The 24,224-nt window shown below is 44.0% G+C and overlaps 1 protein-coding gene across 1 annotated transcript in view; it reads right to left on the reverse strand.

Moving 5' to 3' along the window:
• Positions 1-271: 271 nt before the first annotated feature.
• The window catches only part of PRMT2IP (PRMT2 interacting protein), a 146,510-nt gene continuing 122,557 nt past the window's right edge, over positions 272-24,224 (reverse strand). The window contains exon 3 of the mRNA XM_086959317.1: positions 272-3,071. Coding sequence (XP_086815443.1) covers positions 2,116-3,071 — 956 coding nt within the window. The 3' untranslated portion in view covers positions 272-2,115. The remainder of the gene's footprint in view (positions 3,072-24,224) is intronic.

Genomic DNA, 24,224 nt, shown 5'->3' on the forward strand with positions numbered 1-24,224 from the left:
GCCCTGCAAGAAGAAGCAGGCCAAAATAAGGCAGTGTGTTTTTAACCCCTTCCGTGCTGATGACAGAACGGTTCCGTCATCAGCTACGGGTGAGCTGTGCTGATGACGGAACCGTTCCGTCATGACTCCGCCCGCGCAAGGCGGAGTCAGCACAGGCGGAAAATACGCCCCGCACGGAAGGGGTTAAAAAAAATATATATATATATATATATATATATATATATATATATATATATATATATATATATATATATATATATATATAAATTAAGTGCTGCAGAGAAGGGCTGGCCCCATCACATGAAAGAGCACTTGTGTTATGGCTGGGAGAAAAAGGCAGGCTACTATAGGCCAATCCGGCTTGAAATATTTTAAAATGGTTTACATACTTTATTTTCTGCTACCCGATTGGCCCAGCTCTTATTCAGGCAGCAGTTTCTTTGCTACGTCGCTAGTAAATGTACTGCTCAGTAGGTGTAGCAGCAAATAGCCTGTCAACAAAGACACTGGACGTCTACTGATATATCTACAGAGGTGCTGATGGCAGTCTAATCGCTATGCTATAAAGCACAGCATCATTGAAAAGGGTTTCACCTAAACCACTTTCCAACAGGCGCTCACCACCGAGGATTGTGCAATGCATAGTTATGAAGAATTAGCAATACAGGGACAAGACAAACACCTATGCTAAGGAGTCATAGTGTGGTGCTTAAAGTGCAATAAGAAACAAAGCTTGATGTGGCCGGGATAAGAAAACCCATGCCATAGCACAAACTATATCACCATGCACTCAAAACCATCATTCATTTTCCATACATTACTTTTGTGTTTGCAGGTGGTTTTTTTTTTGCTTTCAGAAACTAACCCTTACAAACTCACATTGTCATGTTTATTTGAATGCTGCAGAGGTCATCCTTTGCACTAAATCTGAATATGTTCAAAATCGACACTAGTTTTAAAACTATTTAAAAATAAATGTATTATCCCTATCTTATTTCAGACTTTTTAAGACCACTTTTCAAGTATGCTCAACAATCCAAGACATAACAGGCAGTTGTCCTTTGCAATATGGGAAGCAAGTCAGAATGTAGCAATCTTGGCTATGTCCAGGATTACTTCGCATTGTGGTACAAAAATCTTAAAATGAATATGCACAAACACGCTTTTGTGACTTGCATTCAGTTCAACTATTCGTTTTGCAGTAGATTTTGTTCCAGGTATCCGAGATGGCTTTCCAAGGCCTCACCTTGCTGCGATTTCGTTTTTGGTCCATCTTTCATTCTCTTTGTTGGCCACCTCCCATCACCTTAATTACGATAATGGTTATAAGCGAGCAGCTGGTTTTCAAATCATGCACACCTACTAACAAAAAGCAGTTTATATTTTACAATATTACTACAGGTTGGCTCCTAAGTGGTCTTTTGAACAACATACCAGGAACACTCGTTAGTGGGAATGGATATTCTCCTCCTATAAAAATGGTTAGCAATATAGCACTTTATTCCTTATACAGACTTTCTGACTGTGGCCCAGGCAGGAAATAAAATCCCAACAGCAGTGTTTCCCATAGGGCATTTTAAGGGCTGTATGCATAAGGCTTTCTGATAATGAAGATGCTGACAGACACATGCTTTTGCTGGACGCGCTGAGTTCCAGGTATACTGTTGGAAAAGGCAACAAAGTTGTGAACAGCTCAGTAAAATGTATACAAATCAATCTTCACAAGACCTTATTCACCCAATTCCCAGCACCTCCATGTTAAGTCAGTTGCAACGAGGAACAAAACTTAAGCAAGCAGAGAAACAGGCATTCTTTGTTAAAAAGAATAATAATAATAATAAAGACGTTTTGCAAAGAGGACAAGCATGAGTGGATCTGGGGAACTCGAGGTGGAGCAGGCTCATCATCCCTAAAGAGGACAGGACGGACCATGTTAGGTATATATAAGAAACTCGTTGTTGCCTCCGAGGAAGAGGTAGCAGTCGATCTGGGAGGAGTGTGTCAAAGATTGTCTATGCAGAGTAGCAGCTTTGTTTCCTTCTTCACAGAGAACCTGAGCTCCTCAGTGTGTGTCCATGAGTTAAATGTACAGGCAGCACTACCTCTGCCACAATGTCACTCGTCGAGCTCCAGCCAGCCGTTCTCAAAGTCCTGCAGCAGCTCAAGGTAGTACCGCCACTTGGGCTCACTATCATATCGGACCTCAAACACAGTCTTCAGGGGGTTAGGGTGCTGCTGATAGATCCCTAGCACCACCCCCTCATACCAAGCCTCAGTCTTGTCATTTTCTTCATAAAGATGGCGGATGCGTTTGCCCACCAGTTCGGGGTATGGGGTCTGTTTGGCGGCTCGCTCCACGCAGCGCCTTTTTTGACGGAAGGGCGTGTGCAGTGGTACGCAATCACGCCCCACTCTTGGTTGCTTTGGCCTGCGTGTCACTGGGAGAACTTGTTGAAATTTGATCTGGACCAATGAGTTTCTCAGGTGTAGGACTTTGGAAGTGCTCAATGTCTTCCTAGCTGTGCGGTCCATTGTTTTCTTCAAACGTACGCATGCTGGCTGTGCACGGGATGTGTGACCTATTTTCAAGCAGTCTTTGTCCTTTTTCCTATTAGACAGACCTTTCAGTTTCAACTGAATAGACCTGCACAATTTCTGTGACTGGAAGACTCTGCTTTTAATGCCAGAAGGCCGTGTGGGCTTGTTCAGTTTCAAAGTGAGGGGTTTGGTCTCTCTTTTCAAAGACTGTGGCCTAACACTATTCTTTCCAGAACAGATGGTGATCTGCTCTGTCTCCTTATTCAATGTCTGGTTCTTCGTGGTAGCCAAGCAGACTTTTCCCTCTAGTTTTGTAAAACATCCTTCTGGTTCAGTAACTCCTCCTTTCGGTTCAGTTTCTTCCTTCTCTGGTTCTGCAACTGCCTCCACCGATTCTGTAACTACCTTAGGCCTCTTCTTCCCTGCCTCTCTGGGTGTCTTGGTTAAGGCAGCATTGACACTTTTGACCGTCGTATAATGCTCCAAGGACTCAATCTTCTTTGCGACTTTTAACTTTTCCTGGCACTTATCACCTAGAAACAAAGATAAAATTCCTGGCATTAATTGAAGGGAAGATCACACCAGTAATAAGACTCAATCAGGGATAAAAAGCATTACCAACATAGCTGATTCTACAAGCTAAAAGTCGGAATACATTCTACTGGGTAGACAATGCACATCACTTGCTACAACCAGAAACTCCCTCAAGCCAAGTGCACCATTGCAATACTGAGAAAGCAAAAGTAACCACCACCGCCAAATATCAACTACACACCAGAAGCATGCGCCCACCACTCTACTCTGCCCCCTGAAGGAGGGCGAAAGAGAAGAGTGCCAAAGGAAAGACACTGAAGGCACAAGTGAGGAATGCACAGCGCAGACAGGGGATCCGCCAAAGTCTACGCGCGCAAAGATGAGCAGCAGGCAGGAGCACTGCACATTCTCAGAGCCCTCTGTGGTTCCCCAAAGAGACAACAACAAATGTGCAGTTGGTCAGGAATGAAGGGCTGTCGGGTTTAAGTGCTGGGTTCAACTAAGAACAGCAACACATGCTGCTGGTTAACATCAGGGAGTACTGAGAGCGACTTGTGCAGGTTTGAGTTGAGAACAGCAAGAGATGCTGCAGAAGGGCTGACAAAGCTATTGGCAGAGCTCTATGTTGAATGTAGGGTACCAGATTTTAACTATCACCGCTGACACTTGTAGTGATCAGCAGCTCATCCTTTCGAATCCTGAAAAGGGACAGTCAGTAAATTGAGTAACTTTAAATTGGGTTATAGTAACACTTGTTCTGCAAAAGGATAGTAGAAATGTGACAGGAAGTGCTATATAAAAACACAAGTTAAATGATTATGAAATGTCAATGGAATCGGATTGGGAAGACTTCACATTTACGTTCAGGGCTCAGACGTGCAATGGAAGATGTAGGTTTGGACTGAGGCTGATCGACAGAAGGATGTGCAGTGCACACTACTGCAGTGAGCATTGAGAGTCAAGACCGAGCATGGACAGGCCTTGCGGTGTTGCAAAGCACTTATAAAGTGGTTGATGGTTGAAAAGGGTGTTGCTGGTAGATTGACCCTATGTAAAGTGTTGGTTGAGGTTTGCGAAGTTCAGTTAGGTACTTCAAAATCATGGTTGAGTGGCTGCACACTGGCTGCAGGAAGAGCCGTGGCTGTGAAGGGATCTGTCATGGAAGAGACTACATGAGTCTTAGTACTGGAAAAACAGGAGATGCTGCAGGCTAGGTCTGATATACAATGGAAAAATCCCAGTAATGAGGATAGATGTGGTTTCCAGGATAGGCCACTCTTATCCTTGTGGGCAATTTAGGGGCACCCTCTGTTGAACTCTGGGTACAAGTAAAAACGAAACAAGTAAATTTTAATAATCACGAGCCGCAAACAAGCTTAGTGTCATTTGGGGCTAGTCCAGGTGATGCAGCGGACGTGCTCAGACAGTACTGAAGCTTGAGCATGGGTAATACCGAGGTGTATTAAAGTGCCATGTTAAAATAGGATCAGGCAGCATCCAAAGTCGGTTAGGAGATGGCTGGTGAGCTTAGAGAATAACGTTAGACTGAAAACGTATCCTGTAAGGGGGGGCTGGAAGCAGTTACAAACTGAAGACCACTGAAAGGAATTTTCTTAACTGGTCATTTTAACTATCCTCAATTTGAAGATTCTGGGCTCGAAGGAGCAATGCCTAAGACCAAGATGAAATACCTTGGTTGCATTTATACAAAACGGTAGGCCCGTGTATACAAAATACTTCTTCTATGCCCTTGCGGCCCACAAAAAAGTGAAATCTTGTAGCGACTTGCATAAAGTTATTAATGGAGACATTCTATGAATTCCGGAGAGATTAGATACAACCTTCTAAAGAGAATCTGACATTTAGGACTTCCTGCAATTTAGGCAGCTTGTTCAGTCACTAAGGTACCAGTAAAATGATTGAAAGATCACCAATTAGCGAAATGCCAGTTTGAAACTCCGAGTCTCTACTTATAATAATCAAAACTTGAGATTGGTATTTTTATTTTAAATGAAGGTGGTATATTTAAAGTGCTTTACTCTGCCATGAAATCTGAAATAACACGTGGAACAAAAGATGGTGCAATAGGTTGCGTTTAAGCTCTCCTGGAGTATGTCCTGCTGTACCTATGAGCAGTGTACATCAATTTGAAATACAGTGTAGCATCTTCAGACATGCAGGACCTTTCTTTTAGAAGTGGAGTTCAACTGCTTCCTAAAGGATACAGAGTAATGTCCACACAGTATATATGTGAACTGAATGGGTAAAGGTTTTCCAAGTAACAAAGGCATACCCTACAAAGGCTGGCAGCTGGGAACTGCCATTTAAATAAACCTTCGTTCTCTGAAACCCTGGATGAGTGGCACAGTCAAGAGCAATGCAGTGTCAAAAATGTAGTAATTTCTAATTGCAAACAAATGCCAAAAAGCAAGTATATGCTACATCGGTGTCTGCATAGAAATAGAAACCATCTGGGATACCTCGCTAGAGGTATCCGGGCTGCACTGGAGCGATCTCCATGCCCAGGGGTCTTCTGGATTGAAATTGTATTGGCAGACATTTGTATCTCTTGCAGGGTTAAGTATTTAGGCAGGCAATGGGAATACCAATATTTCAGTACAGCTATATTTCCTAAGCACCAGGCAACCTTTAGAGTTAGGGGAGCTGAGACAAGAGACATGGTGCTCTGTCTAATATCAGTGTCTCAAGTGGAGAGAGAGGAGAACATGAATATGACAAGCACACTTCCGCCCTGCAAAAACTTATCTAAACAAAGTTGTGGCAGCCTTTGGAAGGTCAACATCACTTCATTCCATTATCTCTAGTTAACTTTAATACCCAAATGTAGTGTGCTGCGTCCACGTCCTCACATAGGCAGTGGGACCCTCTCCTGCAGTGAGGCATGCTTTATCATAGGGTCCTCCCACCAAACACTGAGGAAGCAGTTTGTAGGGGTTTGAGAGGCACGCACTGTCCAGTATTGCCATGTGTTGAGGATAGTGGGAGCCCTACTGTCCCAATCCACGTCAGATTTACTTAAGATGTATATGGTTAGGCTAAATTGTGCCTCTCTACCATATGATCAAAAACAAGAGAGTTGAGGTGCAGACTCCATCTGTCCGAGTCAGCTAAGCCACCAGCCGATCTAGCCTTGCTCCATGCACTCCTGAGATCGCTCCTGCTCTGCTGCCCATGGTCATGCCACCCACAGTTCAGATGCCTCACATGTTCTGGTGCATAGAGAACGCATACGTACTTGGAAGCATGCAGGCCAGCCTGTGAACTGGAACCTGTAAGAAATAAAGTTAGTGGTGATAATAATTGGGAAAAGCAGAAAAACAAAGCTTAAGTAGGCTGAAAGAGCCCTTATCACTTTAAGAGAAGATTGCCCCCACAGTGAATATAGCTGGAATACTTAACATGCACCTTGAAAGCATTTATATGACATCCATTTTGACACCACTTTCCAAAAATACTGAAAAGTTACTAATAGAAAACAATTTTTGTTCGCTTTATGGTGTTTCGAGTAAGAGGGCCATGGTCTGATCATGTACTAGTCAAGAAAACAAAGAGATAATTTTAAAGGTGCTGTGCCTGCTAGGATTTGGCAGATCACTGCCATGGTTCTGATTACTTAGCACTTCGTAAAGTGATCGTAAAATAGATGTCATGCTGAATGCTTTTGTCATAAGGTTAAGAAAATCAATGCAACATAGAACTGGAGAAATGTTCAAACATTTTAGATAGAATGGCAAGAAAGATCTGCTCTGCCTACATGCACTACAATTCAGCTCGAGGCACACAGCCTTCCTTCCTTCACCTTGATCTGTGTGCCCCGTAACTCACGAGTGGAAGGCATCTTCCTGTTCTACATTCATGGAGAGTCCTCCTTTTAATTATTAAGAAGATCAAAAATAATCCAACATAGGTGCTTGCACGGCAGAAGCAAATTCACTTGGGTGTTTAGTAACTTTAGAAACTCTGTAGTTGTAACCAATTCTCAAACTACAGAGTGGAGTTGGACTCAATCCGAAGGAATAATTCTTTCTCCTCTCATGCTCTTCGGTGCTTCATTCCACCTATTATGAAGTGCTTCCTTTTGAATGCATAATAGACTATTTCACATATAAAAAATAAGCTCAATCGTCACACAATTTGTTGCATTCAATTCTTTGCCCCATTAGCATTCTATAAAAAATGCAATCTTTTCTTTCTACTTTCCCCACAACATACGCAAAATCCATAGGGCTGGGTTTAATGTGATAAAACAGGATTTGTGTATGCAATTTGTGAATGCCTACATTTGTTTGCAGTTGGTGCCACATTAAAGTGAAACCTATAGGCTTTGCCAATACTTGTTCTTCTTAGAATTGGTCGATGTATTGCCACTCTAAGATAACAAGCAGATGGGGAGGTTGTAATACAGCTGACTATGTTATATGAGAAACTATTAAAACCAGTAACACATATAATGTTTGTATATAAATGATAGAGAGTACGCCAATTTTAGGTCTTAGCTGGAAGTATGTGCTGTACTGTTTGATAGATTAACCAAATAATATATAAAGGTTTTTAAAATCATCCAAAGAGCTAATCTGATGCCACATCTTAAAGATGGTTTCCTCAAATGTAAGTACTATGATGCTTTTTGTATGCATTGTTTTTATATAAATGTAGGTATATGTATGATTTATAAAGTTTAGATTAAATTAAATCAAAATTGGTCATACATTTTATTTATAAACTCTTCTGGAAGAGAATATGCCAGAGTGAAATAGTGTCTGGATATGAAAAACACTATGCTGTGGCAAGAGATGCCATAGACTCCTGCCTAAAAGTGGCAATCAGTCCATGACAACAAACCATATAGGCAACTCACTGGAGTTTTTCAGCAGGAGGCTAATAAAAAACAAATCGCTGCGCTCTCCTAAGATACAGTTTATGAAGTGTTGCATTAAACATGGAAGGCAGACATGAAGACGGTAGGAAGCAATACATCTTGGTTGTTGTGGCAGTCTGGAAATACCTATTGGATGCATTTTATGAAATACATTCCATGCCTCGATTTTGGAGTGCAATAGCATCTCTCTCTTCTGGCTAACTGAATGTCCCATATTTCTCACCCTGGGTTAGCAGTTTAACGGCACAGCTTGCCATAGATTCACTCATGGGTTAACCCAGGGGGGTGGAAATACACAATTTAAGTTCCATACCTATATGTTACGGAAGAACCATACCTACTTGCATTAGCAGAATAGGTTTACTGTGTGCCTTAACACTATTAATGCAAAGTGAAGCACCAAACTTACTGCTGGAGTATATTCCCTGTAGAAAGTTATCGTTTATGTAGGTGTGTGCTATAATAGTTTCATTATGTTACAAATTGTAGTTCTCATTCACATTTACACATGTGCATTTTGAGTTATGCTGCCTTTACTGGAATGTCATTCTTATGTACTCATGTATTCATTTATTAATATTTTGCATTTATTCTATAATGGTAGGTGCGTGAAAATCATGTATTAAAAGTCTACACTTTCTTACTAAGTTAGTTTAACCAAAGGCCTTAAGCATTTGGTCCCTAATGGTTAACCTTTAACGTAAAGTTATGCCAATATACTTTGTAATTACAGTTTGATTTCCAATGCGCAAGAAAACGGGAAAAGACGACGTTGTACTGTACTGCTTCCTGTGCGGCTGTAGCGCTTTTATTTCTCCAGCGTTTGTGCCCTTCTCTTAAAATCCAATACAACTAAGGTTTTTATGCTCAGCAACTCGGAGAATGAGCTGAAACTATCCTTTTCTGGATACTTCCCTTTGTCATTGACAGGATATTAGACACTAATGAATCTTTGGTACACAGAATAAACAGAAACAGAAAAGCGCATAGGAGGAGATAAAAACGGAATGAGTTCAGCAAGAAGATGGTCTCGTGACACCCATGGCCTCTGTTTGGTTGGTCCAGACGTGTGATGCCATACAAGTTTGTTGATCAGCTTCGACTCACAACAATGTACACATTTGACCCCTATAAGGTCAGTACTCCACAGTGCTCACTTCTTTTTAGGTCTCGCCTACAGCACAGCGCGCATGCACTGCTCTAGGAGAGGGCTCTTGGAATCACTTTAGACTTTCAAGAGCCTTCTCCGCATTGGTGTGCCTCCTCTCACACATACCATTGGCCTTTGCGTGTGGCTTTCAATAATTGAAAGCACACAAATAGCCAGAGACCCGTGCATGTTCCGCCTCTCCTCAAAACTTTCACTCCCATGGCCCAGGGGTGCGTGCAGGATGCCATCTGTCTGGATCAGGTTTCACTTTCGCGTGCAGCGTCATTCCTTAAAGCGAGCGCGCGAGCACCACTGTCGGGTTTGTTTTATTGACTAAGTTCAGTATCCCACTGAAAATGTTGCCAAAGCCACTTCGCAGTGTTAGATGAACAGATGAAGGCTCCGTTATCAATTTGGTGAGATTGATGGAGGAAATGTACATGCAAATCGATGGATGAGAAAGGCAAACTGAAGAGTCAATTGTTTAAAAGGAACCTGCTGTTGGCAGTGCCTCGCCTTACATTGCTGTTGTTAACATACCCTCAGGGGGGCTGCTTAGCCTCCGGCTGCAGGGTATGCTGTCCGCTTCAATGCCTTTCTTTCCTTGTTGTTATTAGTAAGTTGCATGCATGGTGGGTGTAGTTTAATTGACAAACTCTCCACGATTGACTGGGAGTAAGATTCCAGCAGGCTAGGTTGCTCCTCTGTGCAGTTTGCGTGCCTCCCGTAAATGTGCGAGTGCAGCGGGAGCCAACATTGTCATCTACAGCACCAATAACATAAACTCACATATGTGAGACTGATTGCATTCACCATTACTTTAATACCGAGTTCATGCATTTGTCGTTCATATGCTGTTGCATGCAGTCACGCTTGTGGTTCACCGGCTAAAGTATTACTTTGCCCAATAACTTAATTCACACTTAAATGTTTGGCATTCACAGAGCGCTCTGGGTCTGACCAACATTTTCTTGTCTGTCCACTCGCCAGTCCGAATTGATTATTGCCTGCCGCTCCGGTAGCCACATTTTTCAATGTTAGCAGTGAGTATGACTTCTCTACACATGGTTCCTGGGTGCGCCGAGCCACATAATCTCCAGGTACTCATATTTTACTTTACCTCACCTGTGTCAGATGGGCTGCATGCCCACTCATTTTAACGTATCAGATACGAAACTCTAACCTATCTCTTATTGTTTTTAAGGTTTGTCGTTTCCTGCACAGCCATAGCGTTGCTCTGGCAGGATATTTGTAGTTTGCATTTCTTTTGTTTGGCGTTAACAGTAAGGGATATCATTGCTGCATGTTGGGTATTGTACTTCCACTTCTGTTTCAGACTCCTGTTAGTAATCTGGATGGTTGCTTATCAGGTTCACTGTTTACCCTTTAGCACTATAACTTATCTTATAATCCAAAATTGCTGTGCACAATGTACGATTGCCTGCCTGCAGCAAAGTGCAAAGTGCATCGTGCAATAACACATGGCCGGGGTGCTGCTCCTTTAAAGACTGAGATCGTGTTTTTTTGTTTTTCTAGTGTCTTCGGTGCCCCTACTTTCACTATAGTGGTGTGTCCCCCCCACACCACCAGCTGTTTTTAAAACACTCTTGAGAAGAACTTTTTGGGAGGTATGCTGCTTCTCTGTATGCTGACCCAAGTTCTGTCAAGTTACCCAATCTGGTAGTAAGTGGATTTATTTTAAAAGCGGTTGTAAATGATTTTAGTTTTCAGAATGTTTAGTTGTTTGGCATGTGTTTTTTTTCCGTTTGGCCTGTATCACTTCCACCCTTCTAAATAACAAACACGCCATGCTTCCTTCTTTTCTAAGCACACTGCAGGCTCATCTTGTTAGTGCTATATATAAATGAAGGTAATGATTGCAGGCCCGCAATGTATGAGGAACACTGCCACCTCCTGCACAAGAAAACAGACTCTTAACAGCAGATGTTGTAGAACCCAGGATAATGTGCTGCATGGCAAAACACTTTCAAGGCCCAAAAGGCGAGACCTATTGGCTATGCCAATGCTTCTTTGAATTTACACTTGGTCCGAGCACAGAGCATGAAAAATGTGGGAATTGGGCAAACAAAAAGGCCGCAAATAATGTTCGTATTTCGTTATTTTTGTGTCCAACCTGGACTAAAAACTTGGAAACACCAAAGGACAAAGGCCTGAGAGGTTTTGCACGTGGACATACGTGACTTAATGTCATCGCCTGTTCTCACTAAACAGTATAGCAGCGCCTGTCTGAGCACATCAAACAATGCTCCCCAACAGGCCCACAAGAAGCCCAAAAAAAACGAACTCACACATTACCAGATTGTCTCTTTTCAAATCATTTGAATTATGCAACTCTGCATAAGCATGCAATTGCCACACATTTGGTCATTTGCTGCATAATCTGCAGACGTTAAAGAAAAATAGTTTCTAGCTCAAACGGATCAAATGTTTATAAAAACAAGGTGACACTTGTTCTTGCACGGGCAGACCTTCTCAAAGATTAACTAATCATCTTTCAGTTGCTTACTGCTGTATTTGAATGTTAAACCAGAACAAAATAAGGTGAACTCTTGTTCCAGACAGTCTTATTATGTGTCAACAGCATTGGCAAAGCCAATAGCACTCGCCTATGCAAGAGCTATTGGCTTTTCCAATATATTTTAGCCATGTTGCACACCAGCATGGCTGTTGCTAAGCATGGCTAAGTTAGTGGGATAAAGGAGAATGACGTGGAGTGTCGTAAAGTGGAGTGTTACTCAGTAGCGTGGAGTGGCATAGAGGGCTGTAGAGTTGAGAGACGTGGAGTATACAGCAGTGTCATGTCACAGAGGGACTAGTGTGTCATGGAGGGAGTAGAATGGAGTTGAGTGGCATAGAGTGGTGTGTAGAGCTGAGTGGAGTGGCGTAGGGGGTGTTGCTTATAGAGTGGAATGGAGTGTTGTAGAACAGAGTGGCGTAGAGGTGAGTAGATTGTCATGGAGTAGAGTATTATGTGAGAGTGGAAGAGTAGCAAGAGTGGTGTAGAGTGGAGAGGCGAATAGTGGCGTAGAGGTGTACTAGCATCAAATAAGAGTGGGTAGACTAGAGTGGTGTAGAGTGACATACAGTGGAGTAGAGTAGTATTGTAGAATGGAGTGGGGTGAAGTGGCATTGAGTGACACAGAAGGAGTTGCATAGAGCGTCATGGATTAATGTTGTAGAGTGGCATAGATTGGAGTAGAGAATTACAGTGGAGTAGAGTTTAATGGAGTAGAGTTGTCGAGTGAAGTATCGTGGAGTGTCCTACAGTGTAGTGTCAAGAGTGGCATATAGTGAAGTGGCATAAAGTACAGTGGTGCAGAGCAGATTGGCATAGAGTGCAGTGGCATAGAGTATATTGTTTCAGAGTAGAGTGAAGTTGCATAGAGTGGACTGGTGTGGGTTAGAGTGGAGTGGTGTGGGTTAGAGTGGAGTGGTGCAGGGTAGAGTGCAGTAGCATAGAGTAGTGATGTAAAGCACAGTGGCGTAGAGTGGTGTAAAGCTGGGAAAAGTGGAGTAGTGCAGAATGAAGGAGTGCAGTGGCGCAGAGTAGATTGTTTCAGAGTAGAGTGAAGTGGCGTAGAGTGGTGCAGGGTAGAGTGGAGTGGCATAGAATTGTAGCATAGACTGCATTGGCGTAGAATGCAGGGGCACAGAGTTCAGTGTTGTAGAGTGGAGTGGTGCAGAGTAGAGTGAAATGGCCTAGGCTTGACTGGTGTACAGTGCAAAAGTGAAGAGTGCAGTGGTGCATAGTAGGGAGGTAGAGTACACTTGCATAGAGTACAGTGGTACAGAGTAGATTAGAGAGGCATAGGGAAGTGGCGTAGAGTGCTGCACCAGACGCCAGGAGTGCAAAAGCCAGCCCTGATGGTAGGCCGCTGTTTCAGTGGAACACGTGTACCAATTTCATTGTTGATAACACACATCCACCAAATAGTATAAAACTATGTTTTGACATAAACAGGATGTTTAAAGCTGTAGTGTAAATAGTGTAGTTTCCAGGCTCCGATTTGTAATTTTCTGAAAGCAGTAATCTGTTTTGTCTCGTTTTTTTTTGGCACAGTGCTACTGCACGTTTTGCACATACTGGGGCTATTGTTTATTAAGTGTAGTTGTGTATTCTACACATCTTGGCTTGCCAATGCATGTTATTATTCAAAGGGTTTGATACTTGGACTCACTGACTGTAAACAGAAAGATCATTAGAAATTCACCAGCGGGTTACATTAAGCAAAAGCCAACAGTGCTTTAATAGACGAAACGCAACATTAATTTTTATTGCCATAGAAAGTGCGAGCACCTCCTCTCAGCAGGCCTGTTTTAAGAGTTATGTTACATCCTTGTAAACTGGAGCACAGGAGGGGCACCTGTGGGCTCCATGGGGAGAGTAATATGCATGCCTCTTGCTTTCCTAGAAATGCTCTCACTTTAAAGTCACAGAAAGGAAAGTAAACACCAAGCTTGCATGGTATAAAGAGCCTGACATTTGACCTTTGTGTTTGAATGCACAGGAAATGTGCCAAGTTAAGAACAAAATATGAAGGCCTGTTTACAGAAAATGAGATCTCGGAAGGATACAGTAAACAAGGTTTTAGGAAGTGAAGAACTCAAGCTTGACAGCCTGAAACAAATAGAGTCAGAAAATGGAAAGCAAGGAAATGTGAGTTACAAACCACAAAGCTACTGGTAAGCAATGGGCATAAAGTATTTCCAGAGAAGCTTTCTGAAGGTCCCAAAGATGTTTTCAGCAAACCAGACAATTGCACTGGCTGGTCTGGTAGGCTTCGACCTAAAAATGACAAGATAGTCAAGTAATACTATCACAAAATGTGCTCATTTTGCTCTATAATTTACCCTTTCTGGACGCTGAATTTAGTCAAGTCTGCTGCATAATTTGGTCCTCTCCTTCTGCACAATTTCAGTGGCCCTGCCAATAGGTCAGTCCAACCTTGCTGAAAAGTGCTGTGATGAGCACAATTGACACAAGTGCACATTTATAGCAAAGCACAACCTGCCCTTGCTCGCTGTTTGCCTTGCAATTATCAGTCACATGATCAAATGCGGGAGTGGAGGTCTAGTCATACTGGGTGCATATCCACACTGCCAATGAACTGCTGTAAAAAGTGTGTGTCGAACTGAGAAAGCATCCAATGCAAGCGGTAGCTGGTCAACAGTGAGTAAAGTCAGAGACTTCGGACAGGTGGCCTGAATGAATAAAACTCAGGTGGGTAAAGTGAAGACATTTAATTATTTAGGTATTTCTTTAGATTTTTCGCTACACTGGGGTTACCTTTCAAACATCAGATCATAACAATTGTACAGCACCACAGAGGAAATTTTTCATTTCTGCAGCTAGGTTGGGCCGCAGACCAGTAAAAGAAATGGTGCAGATATATATGAGTAAATGTATCCCAGTGGGAATATACGGGGCTGGCGCTTGGGGCGTACACAAACCCAGAGGTTTTACAAAGAAAAGAGAACAATGTTTTGCGGAGACAGAGAGCGCCATATTATTCAGAAAGTTGTAGGATTGTATTATACTCACCCGTAGTCTGCATCCATATTTAGAGGATTTTACTAATGTAGTTTAGGAAATGTAACGTTTGGGCCGGGATCAGTGCAAATTGAGGTGGAGCATTTAATAACCATAGACAAAATAATGCTTTAATCATGCTAAATGTTTAAATGTAGAAAATGTAATCTCATGTGAAATGTCGTGTTAACAATGAAGTGCCTTAGTGAAGAATAAGGATGCTTATTAAATGAGTGATTTAACATAGGTTTAAATGTGAAGAAGCGTAGCTTGTATTGAAAATAGAATTAAAGTTTAACTGGTGAATTGTATGCTTTTGTTATAATAGAAACACAATTAGAATGTGCAAGGCCTGAGGTGTGTTAACGCTGGTAGAGGCCTAACTGTATTTTTCCTTTGCTTAGATTTAGCTGAAGAAATAATCCTTACTCTTGGGAAAGGCTGTTCTCAGCAAATGTTGAATTGTAACTTTGAATGTTGCAAAGGGTTCTTCTCACATATTCCAGCTCGCAGGTGCAAGGCCATGGGCCTCGTTAGGTAGAGAGAGCCATTGTTTGGAAGTTAGGATAGTAGGAGCGAGCGCAGAGGAGATGCCAAGGAATTTGGGAGTGCAACATTTAGCGGAGAAGGTGCCTGGGACCCAAGGACACTCTAAAGGACGCTTGGTGGAGAGGAGCCATCCTGGAAAAACACGAAGAGGGGTGTGCCTGGGGCGTTCCTAAGTCACAAAAACAACAAGGACAACCCTACCCACAAGGAACCAGGGTGCGTACTTAATACCAAAAAAACAATGGTTCCAGAGGAGCATTAAATGTACTCACAATGAATGATACAACCAACCATAATAGCAATGAGACCTACAAGATGGAGGTGGGGGATGTCTGGTAATGAAAGCAAAACTCCACACATAGATTTCTGTATGCAAAAATTAGTCAAATTGTATTTTTTAATTTTACAATATATACATAAGCATAGTTACACTGTGCACATGTGTCCCAAGTGAATATGTGTGAACCAAAAACAAACAATCAAAAGGACATCAACAGGAATATTTACAAGGTTTCTACTGGGATATATACAAGGAAGGTAGGCAAATGACCAGATATGATGCAGTGGATATTAACACAATGGCTATTTCAATCATAGACACTGGTAAAACTGGTTCATTTACTATGGGCGTCGACAGCGTTTCGACCAGTGGGTGGATATGGGGTCTCTTCAGGACAAAGACGGTGTGTGGGACATCTATGTGCTCAAAATGACGGAGAATTAAAAGGTGTGATTAACCGGGTGAATAAATAATTCCTAGCGTACTCACAGTGTGCCCCATTCGGCTGCACTGAGTCGCTAATGAATGGCCCCAGAGTAATGACTTTGTGCTTTTCCAAAATCGATTTGGGAATTCTTAAGCGCCAGACGGGGTCCGCGGCATCTAGTTTGCCAATTGCGACCTCAAGGAACAATGCCTGGTTTTTTGATATGCGCTAGCTGCAGAAGGTCGCATATCAAAAAACCAGGCATTGTTGCAGCTACCCAACAGGGTCTCCCGGCGCTAGACAAGTAGAGGTAGGGCCATGCAGGTGTTGGGCAACAGGCAGGAATAGAAGTATTGTATTGTATTGTATTGTATTTATTATTTGTATCGCGCAACTGTCACCCTACGGGTATCCTGGCGCCCAAACAGGAAGTAGTCAGATGGAACAACAATACACTAGCTGTCATGACATATGAAACAGCCGCCAGATCTATTAGATAGAATCAAGGGGATTATACTTTGGCAAACAGCCATGTTTTCAGGCTCTTTCTGAATCCTAGCTGAGTGTCAATTTGCCTGATGTTCTGGGGAAGCTCGTTCCACAGCCTAGATGCGGAAGTGCAGAAGGCTCTGCCTCCCATCCTCGATCTCCTGATCCTGGTGGTTGCTGCCAAACCCAGGCTAGAGGAGCGCAGGGACCTGGTGGGCTTATACCAGTTGAGCCTTTCCTGTAAAGGAATAGGTCCTGTGTTGTGAAGGGCTCTATACACAATACATAGGGACTTAAAAGCGACTACTCCCGATTGGCAGCCAGTGTAGGTCTCTGAGCTCCAACGTAGTGGAAGAACTGCGAGGTCTTTTAAGTGCCAGCTTGGCCGCTATGGACCGGACCCTTTGGAGCCCCTGTAAGATGTATAAGGGGGCCCCTAGATATAGGGAGTTACAGAAGTCCAGTCTGGCCAGGATCACACTCCTAACCACTAGCGGTCTAGACTCATCAGGCAGAAGGGGCAAAATCTGTCTGAGTGCTTTAAGCAATCCAAAGCAGACACTGATGGTTTTATTGGTATGAGAGGTCATTTGGAGATCTGCATCAAACATTACCCCTAGATTGCGCACGGTCTTGACTGGGATGCAAGGATCAGCTCCCGGCGCAAGCCTGATCTCATAGGAAGGTTGCTGACTCAGTTTGGCTGACTAGCAGTAGACTACCTCTGTTAATTGGAGGGAGTTTATTTTCAGCCACCTGGAGACCCTGCTCATGCAGTTCTGAAAGGTCTCCATGGTCACCGCCTGTCTTCCTTCTAAGGAGAACACCAGTTGGGTGTCGTCGGCGTAATTTATCAAATTTATTCCATAGGATTTGATCATGGGGATCAGAGGCTGCAGATAGAGATTAAAAGGAATAGGGGATCGAGGAGCCCTCAGGTACTCCATGACTGACCGGGGACTTGGGAGATGAAAAGGGTGCTAGGGTCACCACCTGTTGTCTGCCTGTCAGGTAGGATTGTATCCACCTCAGGGCCTTGCCCTTCGCGCCCAGTTTTTCCAGCCTACTTAGCAGAACTGCATGGCTAACCGTATCGAATGCGGCCGACATGTCCAACAGCACCAAGACTGAGGAGTTGCCAATGTCGGCTTGCATTCGAAGGGTGTCCAACATGGTTGCCAATGCAGTTTCTGTTGCGTGGCCTGGGCGGAAGCCAAATTGGTCCTTGTCCAATAGGCAGTTATCTTCCAGATATCCTGACAGGGATCTACTGACCACCTTTTCCACGATTTTTATCAGGTAGGGCAGGAGGGATATGGGCCTTAAGTGCGCCGGAATAGTAGGATCCAGCGAAGGCTTTTTTAGCAGGGGGGTGACCACTGCCTGCTTCCATGCTTCCGGCACTATGCCTTCCTCAAGGGATTGGCGACAGATCGGATGCATCCAGGGGAACAGCGGTGGCCCATATTCCTTCCAGATCCTATGCGGAAGGGGGTCTAGAGGCGACCCTGATGACACATTATGGGTCAGACTAAAAAAAGAGCTCCTCTGTAAGAGGGGTGACATTTTCCAATGATGACAATATTGGTAGAGGTTCCTCTTCTTCTATCTGTGCCACTGCCTCTTTGCAGCTAGCCCTTTCCTCCTTCAGCCCCCCCACAATTTTAGCAATCTTTTCCTCAAAAAAGGTTGCAATCTCATCACATAGTTCTTGAGTAGCAACCACCTTATTACTCATACAGGTGGGGTGTGAGAGATCCCTTATGATATCAAAAAGGGTTTTAGTACGGTTAGGCCAGGTTGCTGAAAAGCAGAGTCTTTAGGCACTTACGGAAAGCTAACAGTGAGTGACAATTCCTAAGATCAACTGGGAGAGCATTCCAGACCCTGGGGCCCAGGTAAGAAAAGGAGCGACCCCTCATACGGCAAGACGAAACCTGGGACTGAAAACAGTGAGAGGCTAGAGAATCTCAACTGTCCATCCGGCACATAGGATGTTACCAATCTTTGAATACAGAAGGAGGGAGGTCACATTTGACCAGAAACATGTAACATATGGCCTTAAATTCAATGTGCTTACTGACTTTAAGACAATGGAGTCGGAGGAGCAGAGGAGGCGCATCTAGGCATATGGATAAAAAGACATGCAGCTGCATTCTGAATGTACTGCAACCAATGGACTAAGGCGTTGCCTGCATCCAAATACAGCACATTGCCACAGTACAGCCTGGATATCGTCAGAGCCTGCAAAACCGTTCTCTGAGCTGCCGATGGAATTAGCCAAAGGATTTTTTTAACCAATATAAGAACAGCAGAGCAGGTTTGAGAGAAAGATTTTTATCAATGGCAAAACCCAGGGTTTTTTTTTTTAATAAAATCTTTTTATTTAGCAAAAAGAACAAAGTAAAGTGGTGGTCACACACAAGGCATACCTTTGTTACACGATATACATATAGGGAATTCACAGGAATAAAAAAGCTGGCAAATCACATTAAATCATGGGTGCAGGTCTTTTTTCCTTTTTACAGAGATCATTATTCAATTAGCTCGTCAATGGGGGTAATCATGGGGGGCTCACATTCTTCCCCTGTATTCATTCCAGTGGATCACACCGCTACCCACTTCCTCGGACATCCCCTGGCTACATAAACTGTTTTTCCTGAACCATGCTCCAATCCATGTGTTTCTTCCATGCGCTGAGCTTTGGCGGTGTGGCGGCCCCCCATACCCTTGCAATATTCCTCTTCACTATCGCAAGGCCCAACATCACCCCCAGTTTGCCTTTCGCTGGGAGGTCTGAGGGCTCCCGAAACCCAGGTTTTCAACTTTGGAGACAGAGGCAGGCAAGGGGGCCCAGAGTGTCAGGCCAATGTTTGATTCCCCAAAGTTCAGGGTTATTACCCAGAACAAGCACCTCAGTTTTAGCGCTCTTTAGCTTCAGAGCATTACTTGTCATCCACAAGGAGACATTCCTCAAGCCAAGCTGAAACAGGGAAGGATTTTGGTGCTGGGTGGAGGAAAGTGAAAAGATAATCTGAACATCGTCGGCATAAGAAAAAATAGTCAATTCTGACTTCTCAGCAATGTCAGCCAAAGGGCGAACATATAGGTTAAAAAGCAGAGGGCTCAAAATGTAGCCCTGAGGCACTCCAGAAGTTAAAGACCTGGAAGGTACAGTCTTTCAAAAAGGAGATCAACCATTTCAGAGCCAGAACCACAAAGCCAGCAGCTGAGATGGTCTATCAGAATGGAATGTGACACAGTGTCAAAAGTCGCACTTAGATCCAGCAGAATGAGGGCAGAATTACCACCGGGCTCTAGTTGTTGCCAGAGATGCTCAGTGACCCCAAGAGCAGACTCTGTACTATGGCCGGGTCGAAAACCAGACTGTGAAGTGTGCAGCCAATTTCGAATTGGGAGGAAAGAGGAAAGTTGACTATTAATGTGCCGTTCCAAAATTTTAGAGAACATGGGCAAAAAGGTAAATAGGGTGAAAATTAGACCAACAGAGAGGATCAAATCCTTCATTTTTCAATAGAGGAAGGACAAGAGCATGTATCCACCTCTGGGGTACCGAACCTGTACTTAATGAAGTATTGAGCAAATTGAGGATCACAGAGAGGGCATCCTCAACCAAGAGATTAAGTTTACAATGGGGGGAGGGGGATCAAGAGGTGAACCAGACTTGATGGAACTCCACAACGCAGGTCCAAAGGAAGCCATGATCTAATCTGTGAGGAATCCCCAGACGTGAGAACCTAGGGGAAGAATTCAGGAAGCCCCACCGTTAGGTTGACAGGAAACATTAGATTTCCTTGTTGAGAGGCATCTAGAGCAAGTTGGCCGTCGATGGCCTTGACTTTATTATAAAAGAACATCGCTAGCTTATCGCATTGAGGTTGGGAAAGCGAGGGAGGGGACAGGAATGCACTAGCTGTTGAGAGTTTAGTCACAACTTTGAATAAAGTTTTCTGGCAATTTTGGGAGCTAGAAATCTTCTTAATATAGAAAGTAGCGCAAGCTGATCTGCAAAGGGCATGTTATTGCTTTAATTCTCCCAAATATTCCAACTTAGCATTAGCCAAGTAATGTTTCCTCAATTGTCTTCTTAGCGGTTTGCAGCATTTTTTCTCTTGTTTGAGAGAGTAGTAAACCAGGGGGCAGGAGGATGGGTTCTGAGCTGTGGCTTTACTGAGAGATAGAGTAGAATCAATGTCCGCTGTAATCCACTGGTGCACGGAGAGCTGGTCTTGATCAGGGAGGGAAACAAGAGAAGGGATTTTGTCAAAAAGCAATTTGTTAAGTGCCAATAAATTAAGCTTGGACCAGTTCTTATTATAAGGCAATGAGGTCGGCCTAGTTAAAAAGGTAGATGAAAGCTTGATAGTAAAAGGAACTGCAAAATAATTAGTCCAGCATAGCTGGACAGGAGGTGAAACAGATACAGAAGCAAGATTAGAACAATAGGGTCCAACAGGTGACCAGCAATGTAAGTGGGTAGTGAATTTGGCAGTGAGGGATTGAGAGTATTCATGTCCTCTATAAATGTGGATGCTGATTTATCTTCGGGGTTCTCAAGGTGGAGGTTGAGATCACCAAGCAACGAGAAGTTGGCAACACGAAGAATGTGGGTGGCCAGCAGGTCAGAAAGAGCTAAACATCAGTTGTGAGAAGGTCCTGGAGGGCGATAAATAAGGGCCCCTGAAAAGGTAAACTTACGGGTAAAAAGGTAGAGAAAGCCTAGGCTTCACAGTTCGGAATCTGGAGGTCCACAATTTTACAGTTATAGGTTTAAAAAAAAAATAATGATACCACCCCCAAATTTAAGGGGTATATTAATTCCTAACAAGAAAAAATTATCAGCGAGCGCCGATATAACATCAGGGAGGCAGCCACCGTGAAGCCATTTTCAGTTAAAAAGACTACATTAGGTTCTACGTCAGTGAGAAAGTTAAAAAAAAGGAGCTGGTGTTTAGGTAAAAAATTACAATTTAGGCTGAAACTGCTAAATTTGCTGTTTGAAGAAGCAGTTAAAGTGTTAGAAGAAGAGCAAGGAGCACCACTCCCAGCCTGAAGGCCTGCACACACCCCAGCTGAAGGGTAGGAGTCCATTTAAAATAGTAACAAGAAAACTGTAAAAGGGGTAATCAGGATTAAAAACCTGGCAAGACTCGTTAAAAAAGGGTCGGAGATTATGCAAGGTGTGGGATGAATAAAATCTGGAGGCTGACCGCAACTGACCAGGGTTTATGCTAAACTAACCAGCGAATTAAAAACTTGTTCCTTAGCTTTTGTTTTAATAAAAGGATCCGTAGGTTCACAATAGGCAGTCATAATTATTGTATTTCCCACCAATTGCCACTTATTCCCTAAAATTCTACTTGATTTTTAACTGCAATTACAAATACAGATTTGTACTCCCTTGATTTCTCCTAGGCATGCTGAACTTTCTTTTGGCTTTCCCAGACCACAGTGGTTGGTGAACAAATCTGCCAAAGTGCCCACATTACAATGTGTCTCCAGGGCACTCTGTACCTTACAATGTTTTGCATTTTATAGAGCGCACAACGTAAGCGGTTTCTACGCGGAATCTTACGAGCCTCCGCTATTAAAAGTCATATTTACAGGCCTACAATATTTACAGCGGCTTGAGGCCCCGGAAATTTGTTTGGTGGTGATTAATTTTATCCTAGAGGTTTTACCTGTTTGGAAAAGATACAAAAGCGTACCTTCATCATATTTATGTATGAATGTTCCTTGGAAATGGGTTAAAAAAATCTTTATGCCACAATATTTCTCATCAGTTTTTAGGTCTCGCCTAGCAAAAGCAGCAGGAAAGCGCTGTCGCCAGCGCTATTGTTGCTGACTTGCCTCGGAAGTGGGACAGGAGATGGGCAAGCGCAGGGCGAATGGAGCCTGTGAACGCGCCCGTGAACACGCGCGATGTGCCGTCTCCTGTCCTCCTTCCATCCTCACCAGCCACATGTAATGTTTTTTTTTTTTTAAATGCGCACGTGCGCTCCAAGGAGCCCCGCCTGAAATCCTGCTTTGGCCACACCATGCTGCATTCACGAAGGCGGGGTGGGTTCCCGTGGATTTCTGCTTTTTTCTTGCCTTCTGCGCTTTGGCGGCCCCCTACCTTGTCCGCACGAGCTGCGCAGCACTAATTAAAGCATGGCGGCTTTTGAAGTCCACACGCGCCCCTGCCACTGTGGACGAGCCGCGAAAGTTCCAGGTACAGTGCATGCGTGGGCAGCCCTCGCTATCCTAGGTCTCCTCCCCGGCCCGGATGTGGAGCTGCTTTATGTTTTGCTTGTTTAAATGTTTTAATCAAGTCTCTAAATGCAAACAGCCCCTACTGGCTGTGTCAATGTGTTTTTTTTTTCTTTCTCTTTCATTTTTTTTAATGTTCAACCTAACTGAAGAACTGTGACGTGCCTGGGCTGCACAGAGGGAGGACGCTGCGGTTTTGGGGTTTTCTGCCTGCTTTGTGGGTACCTTGGTTGATGCAGCAGTTGAAGACGGCAACACCCTCTGCAGGAAGCTGCCGCCGGGGCAGAGTTTGGTGCCCAGGTGTTTGCCCAGCAGGTCTCCTAGGGCTGCATGTGCAGTGTGCCTGGTCTCTTCTGCTGGGAAATTTGGAACAGGCCCTCCCTCGGGGACATCTAGTTTCCTCACAAAGTCTCTTGTTACACTTACCGTCCTGAATTTGCAAGCATGCCAGTTGGTCGCCCTATATTGAGGCTCTTAATGGATCCACACGCAAAGGGAAGCTAGGCTCGGGACAGTGGAGTAAATCCGCTTTACTCGCTGCTATTCTGGTTTTTCAGCCTTGTCGAGTCTCCTTGTACGAGTGTGACGTGTAATTGTGACATTAGTGAGCCATACGGTGCGGGGGGAGGAGTGGCAGAGCTGGAGCACGGACCCGGGTGCAGCGATGCTCAATCCACTTGTTAAAGGGAGAACTGGCCGCTCTCAGTGCACTGCGTAAGGTGTACTCATTCTCAGTGACGCTTGTCAAGCTGTTTTCTTTTTTTCAGGGCTATAAATTGCATGGAAAGGGATTTTCGGGCCTGATGCAAAGTTAGTGACTATGGGAAGACATTTCCATGGAAGCAGGCCGTTAAAAGGTTTTTATCCCCTTAAATGTTTTTTTTTTTTGCTGCTGAACGTCGGGGGTAATTTGTGTGCTGGATTAATGGCAAGGAGGATTACAAGGAGCGCCTGGGATCACTTGTGTCGAAGGGCTTGCGCTGTGCGTCGCCCCTGGGCCTATTCAATGACGCCTTCATGGTGGTGGTAAAGGCCCAGAGACTGCTCTTCCGACGGCTCAACAGACTCGGATAAATTGTATCTGCATCTTTATGGGATGAATACAACCCTGGTGACCCCCGAAGAGGCTGGCTGGGAAGGAAGGGGCCTCGTGGGACACCTTGTCCACCGCCACCGAGTGGGTCTGGGCCCGCCAGCATTCCAGGAGAGGACGTACTAGACGGCCCTTGGCCTCCAGGAGCCGCTATGCTGGGGCCCTTCTCACGGTGCTCGTCCTGGCTGCAGTCCTGTCTGATGAGGAATACACGGGTGAGTACAACTAGCTATAGGGAGGCCATGGGGGTTGGAGCGAAGGCCATTCGCTAAAATCAGAGGATGGGGGATTAAAGCACCCAAGGTAGGGGGGGAGTGCCACGATGTGTGACAACACTCACTGTAGAGTGGGCATATTCGGCATGCCGCTGATTGTAAATATATTGTATTTTGGCGCTAACTTGTGCTCGGAATTACTGGGGTTAGGTACGCTTATTGCCT

Source organism: Lissotriton vulgaris, chromosome 2_2 (genome assembly GCF_964263255.1).
Source record: "Lissotriton vulgaris chromosome 2_2, aLisVul1.2, whole genome shotgun sequence".
Classification (NCBI taxonomy): domain Eukaryota; kingdom Metazoa; phylum Chordata; class Amphibia; order Caudata; family Salamandridae; genus Lissotriton; species Lissotriton vulgaris.